Source organism: Paralichthys olivaceus, chromosome 17 (assembly GCF_024713975.1).
Source record: "Paralichthys olivaceus isolate ysfri-2021 chromosome 17, ASM2471397v2, whole genome shotgun sequence".
In the NCBI taxonomy this organism is placed as follows: Eukaryota; Metazoa; Chordata; class Actinopteri; order Pleuronectiformes; family Paralichthyidae; genus Paralichthys; species Paralichthys olivaceus.
This window is the reverse complement of record NC_091109.1, coordinates 18160898-18181756: the sequence shown is the minus strand read 5'-3', so window position 1 is coordinate 18181756 and position 20859 is coordinate 18160898. Positions and strand designations below refer to the sequence as shown.

Genomic DNA, 20859 nt, shown 5'->3' with positions numbered 1-20859 from the left:
GAGTAAAGGAAAGGAGAGGTAGATCAGTCTGTGGAGTCACACTGCCTCCTGCTGGAGAAAGCAGGCACTCTGATGTTCTACTGCTCAAACGTGAACACATGAAAAGTTACTCATTTCCTAAAGTTACGTCTAAATTTGACTTTGACTCCATTTGCAGCTAATTTCTTTTAATTGATTAGTTTTTTCTTCGTCAGTAAAAATTGAGACAGAACTGAAGGAGAATTTAAAAAAAACCACGGAGGCAGCGGATCTACAGCAAATCATCAAAGTTTATTCTCCTGCACGTTTAAAAGCAAATAAAAGTAGAAGCTTGTGTCTGAGCGTTCGGACCCGTCACCGTAGAGAAAAGAAAAAACAAACCTCACTTCTCTGGTAAACAAGCGTCGGCGGCGCGTTCACGTCTGGACCACGTGTTTAAATCCGAACTTTGAGGTCGACTCACAGAATCTTCACCGTCCACCAATATTCAAACGCTGCAGAGTCCATGACGCCCCCTAGTGGTAAAACAGAAATGCAGTATAGAAACCCACCCTCCCATTTAAGCCCAATCTGTCACTCAAATAAATTAGCTTGATCAATTTGCGTCAGCGTCCATCAGTGTTTACAACAGTGCTTTGGGTTTTTTTACGATTCACTGGAGAAATGAAGTGTCGGCTTTAAAAGATTTTTCTGATTTTGAACGAGAAGCCAGAAATAAACGTTCTGTCAGATTTCGATTCTTGCCGCTCAGGAAAATGTTCAAGTCTTTACCGGGACTCAGTGTCGTCATTACTGAAGCGCCGACGCGTTTGAGTTCAAATCCGACACCTCGCTTATTTCACATCCACAGATTTGAGGCTTCACAGCTACAAACGACCGATTGGACAATATTTCGTCCTTGAGTTACAAAAGACCACGAGTTTCCCCGGAGCTCGAACCAGACGAGTCAGAAAACCAGGTTTCAATGATCGACGCGTTTCGAAGTCTCTAAATGTGACGTTCAAATTTATCACTGAAACTCTCGGTCGTTACAACTCAGACCACTTTTGTTTGACTTCATGTCACGAGTTTCAAACTTCTTCTACGTTTACTTCACTTTTTCTTAGTTTGAACGGTTTTTTTTTGTTTCGTCTCCAAATCAAAACCCATCACTGTTGCCGCCTCCGGCAGTTTGAACGTGTGTTTGCACGAAGGGTTTAAAACGTCCGCGGGAAGATCTCGACTCTGCTAAAGTTTCAAACTGAGAATGTTTCCTCGGGCTCTGAGCGGTGAAACGAGCAGAGGGAGGAGGGACGGAGCGGCCGGAGGAGCGGACACTCTCCACAGAAACATAACGATGGATTCTAGCGCAAAAAACTAAACTGAAGAACAGAAACAAACTGCAAAAGAAAAAACGAAAATACAGCGTCTGTTCATCTTTTCTACAAAACGTAGAAAAGAGCTGAAGTTTTCCATCACTGCTTCGAAAAGCTGACGATTCATCGCTTGATGTTTCTTCTGGAAAACGGACAAAGATTAACGCACATTGTTTTTCTGAAGACGGATTTATCCGATCATTCTTTTCCGCCCGACACCAAAATGAACACAGTAAAAAACTAACAAAAACAACAATGATGACATCAGCAGTTATTGAACCGTTGTTGTGCCACTTCTCTCTTCTCCGAACACAAGTTAGACAAACAGGGCAGTGCAGTGTGAGTACTCTACAGTTTTCAAGCTGAAAACTGAGCCAGCCATCGCTGAGCTTGGCACCGGTCAAAGTTTCTCAGTAGAGCGGCAGAGTGCGCTCCACGTGGCGCTCGCAGCCCCCCCCCCCCCTCCTCTCACTCAGACGGGCGGGGGAAGTGTTGTCGCCGCTGTGCCGGGCGCCCGTCACTCGTCGGAGCCGGCCGAGCGCTTCTGGTTCCTTTTGCGAGGAGATCGTCTCGGAGACGCTTTGTCTGGAAGGAGAGGAAACACCGAGTGAGACTTTAACCAACGGACGAACGTCAGGCCTCGTTCACATGATGTCCTGAGATCTGATCACACGTTCGTCTGCTCACACTCCAGATTCTCGATATGCAAATAAACACGTGCGTCATTTGTGTCAAACTACGTTTTCACTCAGTGTGAGATTAACCAGGTTTCCTCTGCTAACATGGAGGAGGTGGGGTTTTACTGTTGTTACTGAACTAATGGAATTTCTCCATGTGACACATTTCATTTTACCAAACATGGTTTAATATTTAATCATGATAGTGAGAGCTTTGATTTACACTAACCCCCCATCAGAGGAACTCAAACATTTAACTAAGAGTAGAGAGAGTCCAGAAACACACACACACACACACACACACACACACACACACACACACACACACACACACACACACACACACGCACACACGCACACACGCACACACACACACACGCGCACACGCGCACACGCACACACACGCACACACGCACACACACACGACCTCACCTCTGCGACTCTGCACTGAAGACGCAGGGAAGCGTGACAGCGAGGAAGGAAGAGAGAAAGAAAGAAGGTGAGTGATCGTCGTGCACAGGCGAAGGTTAAAGTTCACTGAGAAACACGTGAAGCAGGAAGACAACAGAGACGTCAGCTGACTCAGCGAGGAAACAGACATCGAGGGACATGGTGGACGTTTGTCTTCACTCAACCAGTTCTTGTTCAGAACATCAGGTTCAAATCAAGGTGCAGCTGAGAGAAGCAGCTGAAGTGTACGTACTGATCTGGTTCAGTGTTTCCTGAGGGATCCAGCTCAGATCAACGTCGTTGTGGGTCGAGGTTCCCATCTCCACCTTTGGAGCTGGACGCCTCCTCTACACACAGAGACAGAGAGACAGAGAGAGAGAGAGAGAGAGAGAGAGACAGAGAGAGAGAGACAGAGACAGAGACAAAGAGAGAGAGAGAGAGAGAGACAGACAGAGACAGAGAGAGAGACAGAGACAAAGAGAGAGAGACAGAGACAGAGAGACAGAGAGAGAGAGAAAGAAGCCAGGCACGTAAATTCACTGTTTCTTCAAATATGAAAAAAGTTTCAAGTGTAAAGTTTTTTTTCTCGTTGAAGATCATTTCATCATGTTTGGTTTTTAATCTGAGCCTGACTTTGACCTCATGTCTCTTCTCATCATCATCGTTTACTCTGTTAATGTACGAGCGTCAAACTTCAGTCAAAATATCAAATATAATCAAATTTAAGAGATGTTCTGATCGACCCCCCCCCCCCCCCCGAGATAATAAACGTGATGTTGCACCTTTCGGGACTCCAGCAGCTGGTGAAGGCCGACGATGACCAGCAGCCCGAGGCCCGACAGGAAGACGTACATGAAGATCCTAGGAGACGAGAACAGGGTGAGATATCATGTTCACAGGGACGGAACACACGGACAACATGAAGACATAATGTCTCTGGCCACTAGGTGTCACCAGCACAGAGACGTAACAGACATAAATGAGCAGAGAAGCAGAAGACACACTCACGTCTCTCCATCCAATCCGTCCTCTCGCTCAGTGACAGTGACCGTCTGGTTGAACACTGCATCCTGGAAAATGTTTCCCTGCAGAGAGGAGGACAAAGAAAGACAATCAGGGTTAGGTAGAGAACAAAAGAAAGAATCATGGAGAGCGGGAAGAGAAAGATAACGACGAAGAAGAGAAGAGAAAGGTCAGAGGTCAGCAGCGTTGAAAAACTACTGAACCTTTCTCTGCATCGTCTCCTCCAAACACAACAAACTACACCTCAGACTTTTCTGATGTTCAATGCCTCCTTACACTGCCGTCCTTGTAGTTGAGGTTGATGACGAGTCCGAATGGCCGCCCTCCCATTGGCTCCGCGGGGATGAAGGAGTACTCGAAGGTGGCCTGTTTGCTCGGAGGAACCACGGTGCCGAGCTGCAGAGCGGTGAAGTTCTGGATGTAGAACTGATAATCCTGAGCGGGACAAACAGAACCACGTTAGACTGTTCAGGGACCGAAACTCGTGGTTTATTTGCGCTGGTTGAACCTGACATGCGTACCTGTGGGTAACGGAAAGACGCGTCCAGAGACTCCACCACGAAGTTCTCTGCTCCCTTGTTGGTGAAGCCGAGCAGGAACTTCACGATGTTGTTGGCTGGGAAGTCTGGAGGGACACGAGGACACGGATCAGACAGTTTTCACAGCGACGCAGCCTCAGAACAAAGCCAATGTGGAAATTATGAAGGAGAGACGGAGGACAGAAGAAAGGGAGATACCTTCTCCTTTGACAAACAGGATGGTGGTGTCAGCGTTGGGGGAAGCCTTCACCTCTCCAACCAACGCCTCTTCCTCCTCCTCTTCTTTTTCTTCTGTCTACACACACACACACACACAGCAGGTTTAGTTTCCCTGAGTATTAATTCAAACTTCAAGTCGTCTCTCAGCTTCTGGTTAAAGGTTCAGTCCATGAAATGTTCCGGCTTCATCCACACGTTGACACTTTAGATTAAATCATCTATCATCTGAATAAACTGCAGTACTTTGTCCAACTGTGTTGGTTTTGTGATAATTCGATGAGTCACTCACCAATTCTACATTTTCATCGTCTTCCACTTCTGCTTCATCGTCCTCGTCTTCAGCCGTCACATCATCCACAACATCTTCCTCCACGGCCTCAGCCTCCTCATCTTCCGTCAGATCCTGAGCGCTCACCATCGGCCCTGACGGTCATTCAAAAACAACCTTTTACTCTTCGTGACTTGGGGGAAGAGCTCTTGAATGTTTTTTTCAACCACAGCAGATATAAACACCTCTCTGCTCCATCGAGGCAGAGAGAAGGTCTCACGACCGACTGCGAGGCTCGGCCTGCATTCATACGACTATGTTTCCAAACTGAAGCGATTTCTGTCTTGGTTTTAATCAGCGTCCATTCTCACACGTCTGCAAACACATATAACATGACCGTGCAAACAGCTGTATCATTTTAAAATGCTGTCAGCAAACAACAGCGTCAGTAACTGTCCATGTTGTACTCTGGGAGCTGTGGACGTCAGACGCGTCTGCAGCAGCGATGATGTGTTTTCATCTGTTTCCTTTCGGAGCCACTGGCCTCTTCATTCATTCATTCATTCATTCATTCACTTCACGGGAAACAAGAGGTTCAGATGTTTCTTCATACTTCACAACTCGACGTCTTCCTGCTTCTACATGACGTAGAGTTCCGCTTACAGCTGCTACATGAGCACTGATGTCATCTCTACTCTCTTTACTCTTTGTGCCCACATCATCACAGATTCATCCTGAACAGATGAAATAATCTGATTAATCAGATTTGAATGAAAGGAAATGAAAAGTTCTTGATTTTAATTCCACAAATGGATTTTACACACGATCCTAGGTTTGGATTAATACCGCAAATGTATGAGAACCCGTAGTTACAACATCACGGAGACAGAACGTCCACGTTTGGACTCTACAGGGAAACGATCTGCCGTCAACAACACGAGGGTCGAGCTGAAACGACTCGTGCTGCTGAACATAAAGAGGAACCTTCACCGGGACCCGCTCACAGAGCGTTAGCCTGTTAGCAGCGGCACTTAGCTTCCCGGCTAACAGTAAGGACACGTCAGTGTAAGCGGGCGGACAAAGTGCGGCCCTGCGGCTAACAGCTAACACTCAACCACACACACACACTCAACCACACGCACACACTCAACTACACACACACACACACACACACACACATACACAGACTTTCACAGAACACACGCGACCACGTTACACACACACACAACACAGTTAGCACAAGTCAGAACGAAGCGGGCCCTTTCCACTGAGCTAGTTAGCTGCTAACGCTAGCCCGTGGAAGGCAGCTAGCTAACGAGAGCCGTGTTCCCGCAGGAGCCTGAGGTTTACCTCTGGAGAGCAGCGCGGCCGGGAAGACTAACAGCGCCATCAGCAGCAGCAGCTTGTGCAGGAACTTCATCGTTTAGCGGCAGAATTCAGCGTCAGCTCTCAGCCACGGTCCGTCACTCACTTCCGCTTTAAAGCCTTTCAAACGGCCGCCCCGACCGGAAACACTTGGTCCGCCAGCGAAACACGTCCCCGGCGCTGTCCGCCATGTTCGATGTAGTAGAGATGGTTCCACGTGGTTGTCGCGAGATTAGCTAGACATTAGCATCTGGTTCCAGAGTTCTGTCTGGTTCTAGAGTTCTGTCTGGTTCCAGAGTTCTGTCTGGTTCCAGAGTTCTGTCTGGTTCAAGGTGTCTCTTCTTTCACAGTCTGGTTCTAGAGTTCTGTCTGGTTCAGTCTGTCTGGTTCCAGAGTTCTGTCTGGTTCTAGAGTTCTGTCTGGTTCAGTCTGTCTGGTTCCAGAGTTCTGTCTGGTTCTAGAGTTCTGTCTGGTTCAGTCTGTCTGGTTCCAGAGTTCTGTCTGGTTCTAGAGTTCTGTCTGGTTCCAGAGTTCTGTCTGGTTCTAGAGTTCTGTCTGGTTCTAGAGTTCTGTCTGGTTCCAGAGTTCTGTCTGGTTCAAGGTGTCTCTTCTTTCACAGTCTGGTTCTAGAGTTCTGTCTGGTTCAGTCTGTCTGGTTCCAGAGTTCTGTCTGGTTCTAGAGTTCTGTCTGGTTCAAGGTGTCTCTTCTTTCACAGTCTGGTTCCAGAGTTCTGTCTGGTTCTAGAGTTCTGTCCTGAATATTTGTGAAAAGCAGAATAAAAACAAATTCAATTCAAAGTCTACAAATCAAACGTCCAACTCTCCTGGTTTATTAACTGAACCTTTTCCTGTGGAACTGATAATTATCAGGTCCACATAAAAAGATCAAATCTAGATTAGCTCTCAGCTCTAACTTCTCCTGAGGAAATCTCATTTAAACTCACTCGTAAATATCAGTCCTCTTAACACGTCTGATTTTTATCAAGATCCACAAATGAATCTGTGAAATGTTGAAACACTTTCCGTCTCACAATGAAAAATATATTTTAGATTCAGCTTTATTGTCATTGCCCATAGTACAAGTACAAGGTAATGCAGTTTTACCAGAAAGTACAAATAGTAGGTAATAGTGCTGATGAAGTTAAATGTGAGTGATAATCAGTGTGGCAGAATCTGAGTGATCCACAGACAGGCGGGTGAAAACATAAACTCCAAGATGGAGAAAATAATCCAAGTTCTAAAAGAAACTGATTAGATCAATGTTTTCTCCTGCAGCTTTCATCATCGAGCTCCTGGACCAGGACTTTTCTTATATTATAATAATCATCATTCATTTTATTTATACCACACCTCTTATACATTCTGCTCCTGAGAAAACGATGAGGTACATGAACATAAGAGTCAGGGCTGAGCAAAAAATGCAGAGTTATCAAAATATGATATAAGATAAAACAAAAAGATATAAAGTAAAATATATATATTCTGGTTGGAAACTTTGAAAATGAAGGATCGAGGCTGATTTTCATGATCTATTGACAAGGTAGTTAAAAATAATATGTGAAGAAATAGATGCAAAGTCTGATCAGGATTCAATACAACTGTTCCTGGCACATCTCTGCTCTCGCTCCAGAGGTCGAGGCAGATGCAGCTATCCTTTCAAACCACAGGGGGGAGCTGCAGCATAAAACTTCACTGAATTGTAAATGAACAGAATCAACCTGCAGAGTCGTGTTAACAATCACAGAAGAGTTTCTCACTGACTCCAGAGCTGGATGATCCATATTCAACTCGATCATCATTCTTCTTATTGGAGTTATTATCATTATTATGGAAGCACATCAAGGTGGTTAGCACTGACGCCTCACAGCAACAAGGCTCTGGGTTCAAATGGTGGATCAGGGTCGGGGTCTTTCTGTGTGGAATTTGATTTCCCTTGAGATACATTGACCACCCCCCCATCAGCTAATATTAGCTGCTACTACAATTAATGACATCTATAAGTATCTCTACAATTACTGACTTAATAACAACTAGTGGACGAGACAGTCAACTGCTCCTGATCTTTCTCTGCTCTCTCTCCTTTCAACTGAACCAGATTAATCAAACAAGTTAATTATGTCGTGATTTGGTGAAATACAAATAACTTTGATTTGAATATGTGACTGAATAAAAGAGTGGAGGAGGTGGAGGAGCGTCAGTGAGTCTGCAGACACTGTGTCAAAGGACAGAGCAGCAGCAGATCAACTGATGATGCTGTGTCTCATCTACAGGAACACACAGGGAGGACGGTGGACTGGACACTGGGACAGCTGATCTCAGAGCAGCTCACCTCCTCTGACTCCTCTGGAGCTCTGTCTCCACTCTGCCTCCCAGCAACAAGGCCCAGTCAGAGCCGCTCTACACACAAGCTGCTGCTGCTTCAGCCTCTGGATCATCAGGACACAGCTCAGCCTCCGTCCACACACACTGTCCTCTTCACACTGTCCTCTTCACACTCACCTAGAGAAAGATCACAGTCTCCATCTGTTGAGAGAAGAAGACATCAGTGTTAACAGAGACTCACTTCATCAGCTGTGAGTCAGTGATGCAGCACATCCAGTATAAAGAGCAGCAGGGACTTCAGTCCTGTTCAGAGGTGGAGCAGCTTCCTCTCTGCTTCATGTTCACGTGTTGGAATGAACACGCTAAGAGCTGCACACACTTTGACCATCACGTGTGTTTCCTCTGCATGTGAAAGTGCAGAGTGGACACTTGAGAGGTGGATTTCCTGCTGTTACAGGAAGCGTGGACTGACTCCAACCATCTACTGACCCCAGAGTCTTCAGTCGACAGGTTGGACTCTGTAGAAGATCACACAGCTCCTTCACTCCTGAGTCCTGCAGCTTGTTGAATCTCAGATCCAGTTCTCTCAGATGAGAGGGGTTTGACCTCAGAGCTGAAGCCAGAGAAGAACAGCTGATCTCTGACAGTCTGCAGTGATTCAACCTGGATAAAGAAATGTGAATATTTGAATGTGTCCTCCTGTTATTGTGGATCGTCATCATGTCAACACAGACTCTCAACATGCTGCTGACCTCAGTCCAGTCTGTGACCTGAAGATAAATATCACATCAGACATGTTGGACCATTGTTTCATTCATCACCTTCTTCTCTGTGTGTTTGGTCACTGAGTAGGTTTGTGTCATTAAACACTGTTTAAAGTAGAGATGGCTCCTGACAGTCACTTCCTGTTTGGTTCTATACTCATCAACTGTCCAACGTGCTTCAATAAGAACGTGTCTTATTGTTGAGAACCTGAGGAGGACGAGTGCTCGGCCTCAGTCCACATGTTACTCACTGACACTTTATGAATGGAGTTGGACTGATGAGGTGGACGTGACTGACAGGCTGGGTGAGGGACAGACGACTGAGGGACAGTGAGCAGAGCAGAACTGAGACAATTCAATTTAAATAGATAATGACCAAATAAGAAGGAACGATGGAAAAGTGAACATTCAAGGATTTAAGGACCTGACCTCAGAGTCTCCAGTGGACAGGTTGGACTCTGTAGAAGACCACACAGCTCCTTCACTCCTGAGTCCTTCAGCTTGTTGAAGCTCAGATCCAGTTCTCTCAGATGAGAGGGGTTTGACCTCAGAGCTGAGACCAGAGAAGAACAGCTGATCTCTGACAGTCTGCAGCGAATCAACCTGAAGAAAGAATAAAACTTAACTGTAAATGAATCTGAGTTCATGTGTGAAAATAACAGATATTCATGTCAGCACAGACTCATAACATGGAAGATAAATATGAAATCAGACATGTTGGACTAAAGACGAGTCCTGATTCAGTAACAATAGATTATTTGGACCCGGTCTCTGTCCTGCAGATCAGTTTATGAAATCCAGAACTAAACACAGATGAGTTTTAACAAGTAGCTGAATATTTAAAATGTCACAGATTAATGAATGAATGGATTCAAGTTATGTCTGAAGAGGAATTATGTTCAATTAGAATTAAATGAGATGAACTGTGTATAAATGCTGTGTTATAGATATGAGATCTACAAAAGTCAGTGACCTGACCTCAGAGTCTCCAGTCGACAGGTTGGACTCTCCAGTCCAGCACACAGCAGCTTCACTACTGAGTCCTTCAGCTTGTTTCCACTCAGATCCAGTTCTCTCAGATGAGAGGGGTCTGACTTCAGAGCTGAGACCACGACTTCATAGTGAATCTCTGAGAGTTCACAACCAACGAGTCTGTAATTAAAGAAAATATCAAATGTGTTAGAATAAAATCAGAAAACACAACATTCATACAAAACGTGATCATGTGACCCTCACCCTGGTTAATCCACTTTCTGCCTCTTGAACATTTGATCTTAAAAACACCTCAAGAGAATCCTTTCAGATTTGGTACAAGCGTTCATTCAGACTAACAGATGACCTCATTAGATTCAGGTGGTCAAAGGTCAGAGGTCAAGGACTTGAACATGACGTCTCAAGTCTGTCTTTAGAGAACTTCTTCACATTTTGACCAGTTGGACTCAAAGATCAACTGATTAGATTTCAGTGGTCGAAGGTCAAAGGTTACAGTGACCTCATATTATTGTGAATGCAACATGTCAGTGACCTGCAGGGACTGACTCTGCACTAGGTGGCGCTGGCGTACAAACACAGGATGATAATTCTAGTTTGAACATCTGCACTGATTCAACATTATTGATCATGTCTGGACTCACAGAGCCTTCCTGCAGTTCCTCACAGCTGGGATCAGTCTCAGTCGACCCTGGTTTGATGTGTTGAACTTCTTCAGGTCCAACTCGTCCAGAACCTCCTCTGACATCTGCAGCATGTAGGCCAGAGCTGAGCAGTGGATCTCAGAGAGTTCCTCCTCTGATTTGTTCTCTGACGTCAGGAACTGTTGCATCTGCTGATGTACTGAGTGGTCGTTCATCTCAGTCAGACAGTGGAAGATGTTGATGCTTCTGTCAGGAGAAATGTTATTACTCTGCATCTTCTTCAGGTTGTTGATGATTCTCTGGATGATCTTTGGATTGTTCTTTGTCTGACCCAGCAGGCCTCCTAAGACTCTCTGGTTGGACTCCAGACTGAGGCCGTGAAGGAAGCGAACAAACAGATCCAGATGACCATTTTTACTGGTGAGGGATTTCTCCATGGTTCTCTTCAGGAGGTCATCCAGGGAGAAGGTTCCACTTGTGTTCCCATATGTTCCCAAGAAGTTGTTGAGTTCTTCTGAGTTCCTCTCGGTGTAACAGTGGAACATGTAGACTGCAGCCAGAAACTCCTGAACGCTCAGATGAACAAAGCAGTAGACTGATTTCTGGAAGATCACACTCTCTCTTCTGAAGATCTCAGTACAAACTCCTGAGTACAACGAGGCCTCTGTGACATTAAGACCACACTGCTCCAGGTCTTCTTGGTAGAACATGATGTATCCTTCCTCCAGATGTTTAAGAGCCAGCCTCCCCAGCTTCAGAAGAACGTCCCTGTCAGCCTTCTTCAGCTGCTGTGGACTCGTCTCATGTCCTCCACCGTACTTGGTGTTCTTCCTCTTTGTCTGAACCAGCAGGAAGTGTGAGTACAGGTCCGTCAGGGTCTTGGGCAGCTCTCCTCTCTGGTCTGTGGTCAACATGTGCTCCAGAACTGTAGCACTGATCCAGCAGAAGACTGGGATTTGACACATGATGTGGAGGCTCCTGGACGTCTTGATGTGTGAGATGATTCTGCTGCTCAGCTCCTCATCACTGAATCTCCTCCTGAAGTACTCCTCCTTCTGGGCGTCAGTGAAGCCTCGTACTTCTGTCACCCTGTCAACACATGTAGGAGGGATCTGATTGGCCGCCGCAGGTCTGGAGGTTATCCAGACGAGAGCCGAGGGAAGCAGATTCCCCCGGATGAGGTTTGTCAGCAGCACGTTGACTGATGACCTCTGTGTGACCTCAGACACGACCTCCCTGTGGTTGAAGTCCAGAGAACGTCTGCTTTCATCCAGGCCGTCAAAGATGATCACAGGTTTACAGACAGCGAGCGTCTCTGCCGTGAGCTTCTGTAATGTTGGATGGAAAACACGGAGCAGCGTGAGAAGACTGTGCTGCTCGTCTCTCACCAGGTTCAGCTCCCTGAACGAAAGCACAACCAGCAGACCCACATCTTGGTTTTCTAAACCCTCTGCCCAGTCCAGAGTGAACTTCTGCACCGAGAAGGTTTTTCCAACGCCAGCGACGCCGTTGGTCAGGACGACTCTGATGCTGCTCTGCTGGTCAGTGGAGGCTTTAAAGATGTCGTGGCACTTGATGGGAGTGTCGTGGAGGCTCTTCCTCTGGGAAGCCGTCTCAAGCTGCATCACCTCATGTTGAGTATTAACCTCTTCACTCTGTCCCTCTGTGATGTAGAGCTCAGTGTAGATCTTGTTGAGGAGGGTTCTACTTCCTGTTTCCTCAGTTCCTTCAGTCACATGTTCACATCTCCTCCTCAGACTGATCTTATGTTGGTCTAAAACCTCCTGCAGACCCCGATCTGCTGAAAGACAAGAAACAATGTGAGAGACAGAGAATCTGAGAATCTGCTGATTGTTTTCATCAGATACAGAAAAACTAGAGAAATCAAAGCTTTTGAACTTTGTGCTTTTATAACCAAGTGAAATGTTGATGCTGTATGAAGGAACAAAATCAAACATGTGCTGTTGTCAGAAGTGAAGACATCAGCAGACACATGTACAGTGCTGCTCTGACCGGCTGTCTGAGCTCCAGCTCCTCTTCTGGATCTTTGTCCACACTGGGGACAGGAGGAGTCTCCTGAAGAACCAGACTGGTCCCAGTATGAGGTGATGCACTGTCTGCAGAACCAGTGTCCACAGCTGGTGGAGACTGGATCCTTCAGGACGTCCTGACACGAAGCACAGCGGGACGACTGCTCCTCCTCAGAAACATGACTCCTCCTCCTCCTCCTCCTCTCTCTGTGAAGACATTTCCTGGTAAGTAAATTGTCACAGTCACAGGTCGTCATTTTGTCATGATTGATTGTCAGTTGTAAGATGACTGTTGTTCAGCATCAGAAGTCAGACTCCAGAGAAACAACGTTGGCAACTCATTGAATCTGATAATAATGGAAGCATGAGAAGCTCAGGACAAACTCAGGCTGAAGTAAAACAGGTAAAAATAGAAATACTGACATTTTTGTCCAGACTCATGAGGTCAACGTGACCTTTGACCACTGAAATCTCACCAGTTCATCTTTAAGTCCAAGTGACAAGTGAACTGAAGGAATCCCCCTACGACAGATTGGGAACTCCTGTTCAAGAGCCCGTAAACATGTTTTATGAGGCCACCGTGACCTTTGACCCAAATCTAATCAGTTAACCTGAGTCTCAGAGAACATTTGGACCAAGTTTGAAGAAATCCCCTCAGGGCGTTCTCGAGATGTCCCAGTCACAAGAATGGGATGGACGGACAGAGCCTGAAAACATGATGCCTCTGGCTACTGGGTGTCACAGAGTAAATGGTCTGTAAATGGTCTCAAGTGCTTTGAGGGACAAATATCATCCATTTGGTTTTCATGTACTTGTACAAAGTTGCAGGATTTTATATCATAAAGGCCGTTAAGAAAATGTAACTGGAGGATAAAACTGTGTCGTCGGCATTAAAGTGAGAAAGACTATTATACTTTTGATGGATCGAGAAGTCGCAGGTGCAGTAAAATAAAAGTCGTCCTAGAACTGAACCTTGATGTTACAACAATCGATGGGAGCAGAGGATGAAAAACAGTTTTCTATTCCAACTGAAACTCAGTAAGAAGTGAAACATTTCAACACTGGACCGTGAAGAACAACTCCGACCTCCAGGTGTTTTACAAAATGTCAGGACTGTGTCAAAAGCTGCTTTTTACAGACAATAATAATCATAAATAATATGAATAAGGTTTATCTTCATTACTATAGAAACAAGAAGCAGCTGATCCACTGGATCTGGAACTAACAGGTGACAGTGTTTTCTAACATCTGGTCTGTCGTCATTGATTTATTATTTTCTTCTGATCAACTAATGATTATCGATTCTTATTCAGTACAAAAGAAGAGTTCCATGTTTGTATGCCTCTGCTGACCAGAGAAGTTTCTGTCGACTGGTCAGAATCTTTAGAAATTGCTGGCAGCTTCTTGAAGTTCAGATGAAAAATGGATTCTCTCCTCTATCAAGGCTCATTTTCGATCTTTGCTGCAGTAAAAAAGAATCTGGACGACTTCCATTGGAGGGTTTCATGTCCCACTGGGAGGAGCCCACATGTCATTGGAGGGAATATTTACCCATCAAGCCTAGGGGGAGCCACTGAGAGACAGTGGACAGTTTGGAGGTTCACAGGTTTGTTTCCTTACTTTGTGTGTGAGGGTCCAGGTTCATTACTGAAGACTGGAGGATTTCCTTTGGACTGGTTACTCTTCAGAGACACACAGCTGAACTCTGGAGACTCTGCTCTCAGTCTGTGGTCATCACCTCTGCAAACACAAACATGTTTTTATTCAGAATCATTCACTGATTCATTCTCTGAGGATTCAGTTTGGAGGTTCACATGTTTGTAGCAGGTCTCTTACTTTGTGTGTGAGGGTCCAGGTTCATTACTGAAGACTGGAGGATTTCCTTTGGACTGGTTACTCTTCAGAGACACACAGCTGAACTCTGGAGACTCTGCTCTCAGTCTGTGGTCCTCACCTCTGCAAACACAAACATGTTTTTATTCAGAATCATTCACTGATTCATTCTCTGAGGATTCAGTTTGGAGGTTCACATGTTTGTAGCAGGTCTCTTACTTTGTGTGTGAGGGTCCAGGTTCATTACTGAAGACTGGAGGATTTCCTTTGGACTGGTTACTCTTCAGAGACACACAGCTGAACTCTGGAGACTCTGCTCTTTCCTCTTCCTCCTCATAACCACTCATCTTCAGTCTGAGAGGAAAAACACTGTGAGCTCACAGGAATCAGGACAAACAAGTCTTATCAAGAACCACACCCAAGAATACGAAACAAGAACACAGCTCTTCTTCCCCCTTTGTACAAAATGAATATGTGGTTTTCTGAGATCATTTTACAAGAACAAATTGACCTCAGTGGTCGGCATGAACACACCAACATGAAAACATATTTAGAGCTACAAGAGAGACCTCAAGAAAATAAACAGAGTCCACAGTTTGGAGGTTCACATGTTTGCAGCAGGTCTCTTACTTTGTGTGTGAGGGTCCAGGTTCATTACTGAAGACTGGAGGATTTCCTTTGGACTGGTTACTCCTCAGAGACACACAGCTGAACTCTGGAGACTCTGCTCTGTCCTCTTCCTCCTCATAACCACTCATCTTTAGTCTGAGATGAAAAACACTGTGAGCTCAAACACACACACAATGAAGCCAGGTACGTGAATTCAATGTTTCTTGAAATATAAGTCAACCCTCCTACACTGTCTCCCTGTTGTCACGGTAACCTGAGACAGTTTTAGGTTGAATGTGTTGGACTCAGCTGATCACAGCTTGAGTCAAACTGTTGATTGACAGAAGTTCATCCTGACTCTTCTTCTCTCGACAGTCCACGTGTAGAAAAACTGACTCAGAGTCAGTGACAGTAAAATAATATTCATGAATAATATGAATGTTGCTGAACACTCACCAGCTTCAGACTTCACGTTTCCTCCTTCTGCTCCTCACAGTTTAAACTAAGTCTGAACACTTTCACTTTCACTGGCTGCTCCTCCTCTCTGCAGTTACTGGAAATCACATGACCCTGTGTGTGTGTGTGTGTGTGTGTGTGTGTGTGTGTGTGTGTGTGTGTGTGTGTGTGTGTGTGTGTGTGTGTTAGAGGACAGAAATCTGTCCGACTCTTCTTCTCTCGACAGTTCAGAGTAGAAAACTGACTCAGAGTCTGTGACAGTAAAGATATATTCAACATATTGTTGTGTTAACACTCACCAGATTCAGCACTTTGTTGTTTTCACCGTCTGCGTCATGTATTTAAATGGAGTCTGAGCTTCAGTTTGGACTTTGAGCTGCTCCTCCTCTCTGCATTTACAGGAAATCACACGTCAGTCTCTCTGTGGGGGGGAGGGGACACACACACAACATGTTATTCTATATCTCTAGAGAATAAGGTTTGAATTAGAACTCCAGACATTTCCTGCCAAGCTCAAACTTCAGTACAAAGTTTGAATAGTTTGATATATTTCTACTTTACTTTATTGTTAAACTTCAGGGAGCTATTTTATGTTCAGTTACCTTTGTAAGAAATATTGCTGTGGGCTTTCTACACATTTTCATTTTCAGATCATGTTCAAAAGTTCTATTTTCATTTTACAGCTCCAGGCCTGCACCAACAGTCAGAGTCCTGATGGTGGCGCTACAACAAGCCTCAAGTTTCAAACTTTTCAAATTCATAGAAAATCAACCAAAAGAGCTGGAACTTTGTTGTTTTCACCAAATTAAAGGTTGAATGGAGCAGAAACTCTGACGTGTTTGGACTTGGCAGCAATTATGAAGTCCAATAGTGTTTCCTTCAGAAACTGTCAAACTAATTCCAACCATTTCCTTCTTCTTGTCCTCCATCAACAACACAGCCAGATTTCTGATTCATCAAAACCTGAGGCCACAGTGAATCTAAATGTTTTACTGTGACAGACACTGGAAGTTCTTCTGAGTCAATTCACAATGTTCACAAAGATCAGTGACACAATTCTCTCGTCTCTGTAGAAGCAATGTGAAAGAGTAGAAAACTGACTCAGAGTCAGTGACAGTAAAGATATATTCAACATATTGTTGTGTTAACACTCACCAGATTCAGCACTTTGTTTTAATCGTCTGCGTCATGTTCTTAAAATGGAGTCTGAGCTTCAGTTTAGACTTTGAGCTGCTCCTCCTCTCTGCATTTACAGGAAATCACACGTCTGTCTCTCTGTGGGGGGGAGGGGAAAGTTTATCTTCATTACTATAGAAACAAGAAGCAGCTGATCCACTGGATCTTTAGAAATTGTTGGCAGCTTATTGAAGTTCAGATGAAAAATGGATTCTCTCCTCTATCAAGGCTCATTTTTGATCTTTGCTGCAGTAAAAAAGAATCTGAACAAACAAGTCTGTTCAAAAACCACACACTGAAGAAATTAATAAGACGTGGCCACGAGAAATGTTTGTCATTTCATCAGTGAGACTGTTGACTTTCTGGCATCAGTAGCTTCAGCCGCAAACATGGAAAAGTTTGATCTGATTTTAATTTAGGGATGAATTATATGATGGTGTAGCGACCCTGCTGTCCAGCTGGTCTGGCTGTCTGTCTCTCGGCTAATCAGAGAAGTGCATGTTGAAAATACTAAGTATGCGCGCTTTTGATAAGTGGGTGTGTGTGTGTGTGTGTGTGCGTGTGTGTGTGTGTGGAACGGAGGGCGAAAGGACCGTTGAGATAAGTCTCTGTGTGCGGGAGTTCACAAAGTTTGTTCATTACTTCTGCCGGCGTTACATGTCCTGAAATCACTTGTGGTTAAACTGCTCAGTCCCCTGCTCTTCACCCTGCTGACTCACGACTGCACACCGACCTACAGCACCAATCACTTGGTAAAGTTTGCGGACGACACTACTCTGGTGGGTCTCATCACCAAGAACGATGAGACCTACTACAGGAAGGAGGTCAACCTCTTGACCAAGTGGTGCAGAGACAACAACCTCCTGCTGAATGTCAGCAAAACAAAGGAGATTGTGGTTGACTTCAGGAGAAGACACACTGAACACCCACCACTGACCATCGATGGTGCTGCTGTGGAGCGAGTGAGCAGCACCAAATTCCTGGGGGTGCACATCAGTGAGGACCTCTCCTGGGCCACCAACTCTGCATCACTGGCGAAGAAAGCCCAGCGGCACCTCTACTTCCTCCGCAAGCTCAAGAAAACAAAAGCCCCCACTCCCATCCTGAACACATTCTACAGGGGCACCATTGAAAGCATCCTGTCAAGCTGTATCACTGTGTGGGGCAGTAGCTGCACTGAATACTGCCGAAAAGCACTGCAACGCGTGGTGAACACAGCTGCTAGGATCATTGGTGCCCCACTCCCTTCCTTGCAAAGCATATACACCACCCGCCTCACCCGGAAAGCCACCTCGATTGCGAGGGACACCAGCCACCCCGCACACAGCCTTTTCAGCCTCCTACCCTCTGGAAGAAGTCATAGGACCCTCCGTTCCCACACCACAAGACTCAGCAATAGCTTCATCCACCAAGCTGTCAGGAAGCTAAATTCTCCCCACTCACTCCCCCCAGCCATATCCGACAGTCTGACAACAGGCTGAAATCCCCCCCCCCCTCCAAAAATCACTCAGGACTCTGAAACAAACTGTCTCTGCACTTTATCACTTTTTATTACTTATCACTTTTACCTCTTTTAACTTGCACTGCTAATACTTTTATCTATGTATGTTCTATTTAGTGATATGTTATGTTAAGTTATGTAATGTCTTGTCTGTATACTGTATATTACTTAGCTCCAAGTAATGTTTATCTGTTGTTTATCTGTTGTGCCTGTGCACTTTATATGTTTCACTGTGGGGAGAGTGGGAAACGTTCTTTCGACTGCTTTGTATGTTTACATGTGAAATAGTTGACAATAAAGCTACTTTGACTTTGACCTGGAGTCATTCTGAGCAAGAGACACTTAATTCAGCTGCTCAAAAAGCACAGGCTCAAACGTAAACAATATGCTGACTTTGGGGAAGTTATAGATTTCATCATGCGTCTTATTAATTCGTGGCCACCTAATAATCATCTCGTTCCAACACATTAGACAAGTCGTGGTCACGGAACAGGATCTCGTTCCCACGCGTTGTTAATTCGTGGCCACGGCAAAAAATGTTCTCCACCCATGCCATCAGACGGGCTCCGTACAGATGTTTAAAATGTGTAGAAATGTGTTCAACAACCATTTTTTTTAAGTATGAATAGACCATTAAGTAAAGCAACAGCAAAAAAAAAGGGACACACACACACAACATGTTATTCTCTACATCTTCTAGAGAATAAGGTTTGAATTAGAACTCCAGACATTTTCTGCCAAGCTCAAACTTCAGTACAAAGTTTGAATATTTTGATATATTTCTACTTTACTTTATTGTTAAGCTTCAGGGAGCTATTTTATGTTCAGTTACCTTTGTAAGAAATATTGCTGTGGGCTTTCTACACATTTTCATTAAACACATTGGACTAAATGAGCAGGTGTTATTTTACCTTAAATCTTTAAAAACCGATAAAACAATTAAAACAGTTAAATACCAGCTCTGGGTTAGCATCAATGCTAACACGTCACATTCCTCTGCTAACAATAAGTTAGCTAACTTTGCTAACTTAATCTACGTATGAATATCTGACAGCTGAAACAATTCAACTACGTTTCCCATGAGTCTTAGCACACAGAGGTTCTACCAGAGGACTTCTGGGGGATGTAGTTTTTGAACATTAGCAAAATAAACTAAGTTTCACCTTTGACAAAATGAGCAGGTGTTGAGATTTTACTTTAAATCGAGTTAAATCATTAAACTCTAAAATGTTAAATGTTACAGTTAGCACAAGGCTAACATTTTATTTAGTTGCTAATAAGTTAGCTAACTTCTTAAAATGAAGAAGTAAGCTAGTAAGCTAACTCCAACTCTAAAATGTAAAATGTTACCGTTAGCACAAGGCTAACGTTTTATTTAGTTGCTAATAAGTTAGCTAACTTCTTAAAATGAAGAAGTTAGCTAGTAAGCTAACTCCAACTCTAAAATGTAAAATGTTACCGTTAGCACAAGGCTAACGTTTTATTTAGTTGCTAATAAGTTAGCTAACTTCTTAAAATGAAGACGTTAGCTAGTAAGCTAACTCCAACTCTAAACTGTAAAATGTTACCGTTAGCACAAGGCTAACGTTTTATTTAGTTGCTAATAAGTTAGCTAACTTCTTAAAATGAAGACGTTAGCTAGTAAGCTAACTCCAACTCTAAAATGTTACCATTAGCACAAGGCTAACGTTTTATTTAGCTGCTAATAAGTTAGCTAACTTCTTAAAATGAAGAAGTTAGCTAGTAAGCTAACTCCAACTCTAAACTGTAAAATGTTACCGTTAGCACAAGGCTAACGTTTTATTTAGTTGCTAATAAGTTAGCTAACTTCTTAAAATGAAGAGGACATCGTGACAGAAATGATTTAACTCACCTCGTCCTCTGTGGGACTGAAGAAACATAACGTGCACCGGGAACTTTCACCGGTACGGACATTGAACCGTTAACGTTCCATGTAGCAGCGCAGACACTCCCTCACTCCTGAGTGGTAACATGGAGCCAACATGGCTGCTGTGTGGGGCCAACATGGCTGCTGTGTGGCGTCAACATGGAGCCAACATGGCTGCTGTGTGGCGCCAACATGGCTGCTGTGTGGGGTCAACATGGAGCCAACATGGCTGCTGTGTGGCGCCAACATGGCTGCTGTGTGGAGCCAACATGGCTGCTGTGCTGCAGGTTCTTCTTCTTCTGAGGAGATCCACCCTCCCATTATGAAACTCAGCACACTTAGCACACAGCTCCAGACCTGCACCAACAGTCAGTGACCAGATGGTGGCGCTACAACAAGCCTCAAGTTTCAAACTTTTCAAATTCATAGAAAATCAACCAAAAGAGCTGGAACTTTGTTGTTTTCACCAAATTAAAGGTTGAATGGAGCAGAAACTCTGACGTGTTTGGACTTGGCAGCAATTATGAAGTCCAATAGTGTTTCCTTCAAAAACTGTCAAACTAATTCCAACCATTTCCTTCTTCTTGTCCTCCATCAACAACACAGCCAGATTTCTGATTCATCAAAACCTGAGGCCACAGTGAATCTAAATGTTTTACTGTGACAGACACTGGAAGTTCTTCTGAGTCAATTCACAATGTTCACAAAGATCAGTGACACAATTCTCTCGTCTCTGTAGAAGCAATGTGAAAGATTTCAGACTGTTTGAAA

General features: G+C 44.4%; 2 protein-coding genes across 52 annotated transcripts; both read right to left on the bottom strand.

Moving 5' to 3' along the window:
• Positions 1 to 251: 251 nt before the first annotated feature.
• Positions 252 to 6403, bottom strand: ssr1 (signal sequence receptor, alpha). 2 transcript variants are annotated; one of them, XM_069512368.1, is made up of 10 exons: positions 5861 to 6403; positions 4532 to 4665; positions 4222 to 4318; positions 4006 to 4109; positions 3761 to 3919; positions 3470 to 3546; positions 3244 to 3322; positions 2715 to 2808; positions 2444 to 2458; positions 252 to 1919 (listed from the first exon to the last, which is right to left on the bottom strand). In XM_069512368.1, the coding sequence occupies exons 1-10, from the start codon at positions 5928 to 5930 to the stop codon at positions 1852 to 1854; spliced, it is 897 nt and encodes a 298-aa protein (XP_069368469.1). In that variant the 5' UTR covers positions 5931 to 6403; the 3' UTR covers positions 252 to 1851. The 2 variants fall into 2 exon arrangements, with proteins under 2 accessions (XP_069368469.1, XP_069368470.1); XM_069512369.1 differs by lacking the exon at positions 2444 to 2458.
• A 512-nt stretch (positions 6404 to 6915) lies between these two features.
• LOC138405235 (NLR family CARD domain-containing protein 3-like) lies at positions 6916 to 16950 on the bottom strand. 50 transcript variants are annotated; one of them, XM_069512233.1, is made up of 13 exons: positions 16679 to 16798; positions 15823 to 15944; positions 15524 to 15637; positions 15089 to 15223; positions 14678 to 14812; positions 14462 to 14581; positions 14246 to 14365; positions 12609 to 12847; positions 10596 to 12393; positions 9940 to 10113; positions 9391 to 9564; positions 8687 to 8860; positions 6916 to 8398 (listed from the first exon to the last, which is right to left on the bottom strand). In XM_069512233.1, exons 4-13 carry the CDS (start codon positions 15214 to 15216, stop codon positions 8386 to 8388), a joined length of 3075 nt encoding a protein of 1024 aa, XP_069368334.1. In that variant the 5' UTR covers positions 15217 to 15223; positions 15524 to 15637; positions 15823 to 15944; positions 16679 to 16798; the 3' UTR covers positions 6916 to 8385. The 50 variants fall into 50 exon arrangements, with proteins under 50 accessions (XP_069368334.1, XP_069368330.1, XP_069368337.1 ...); XM_069512229.1 differs by having other exon boundaries at positions 12552 to 12832; XM_069512236.1 differs by having other exon boundaries at positions 10596 to 12396; positions 12609 to 12832.
• Between the last annotated feature and the right edge of the window lie 3909 nt (positions 16951 to 20859).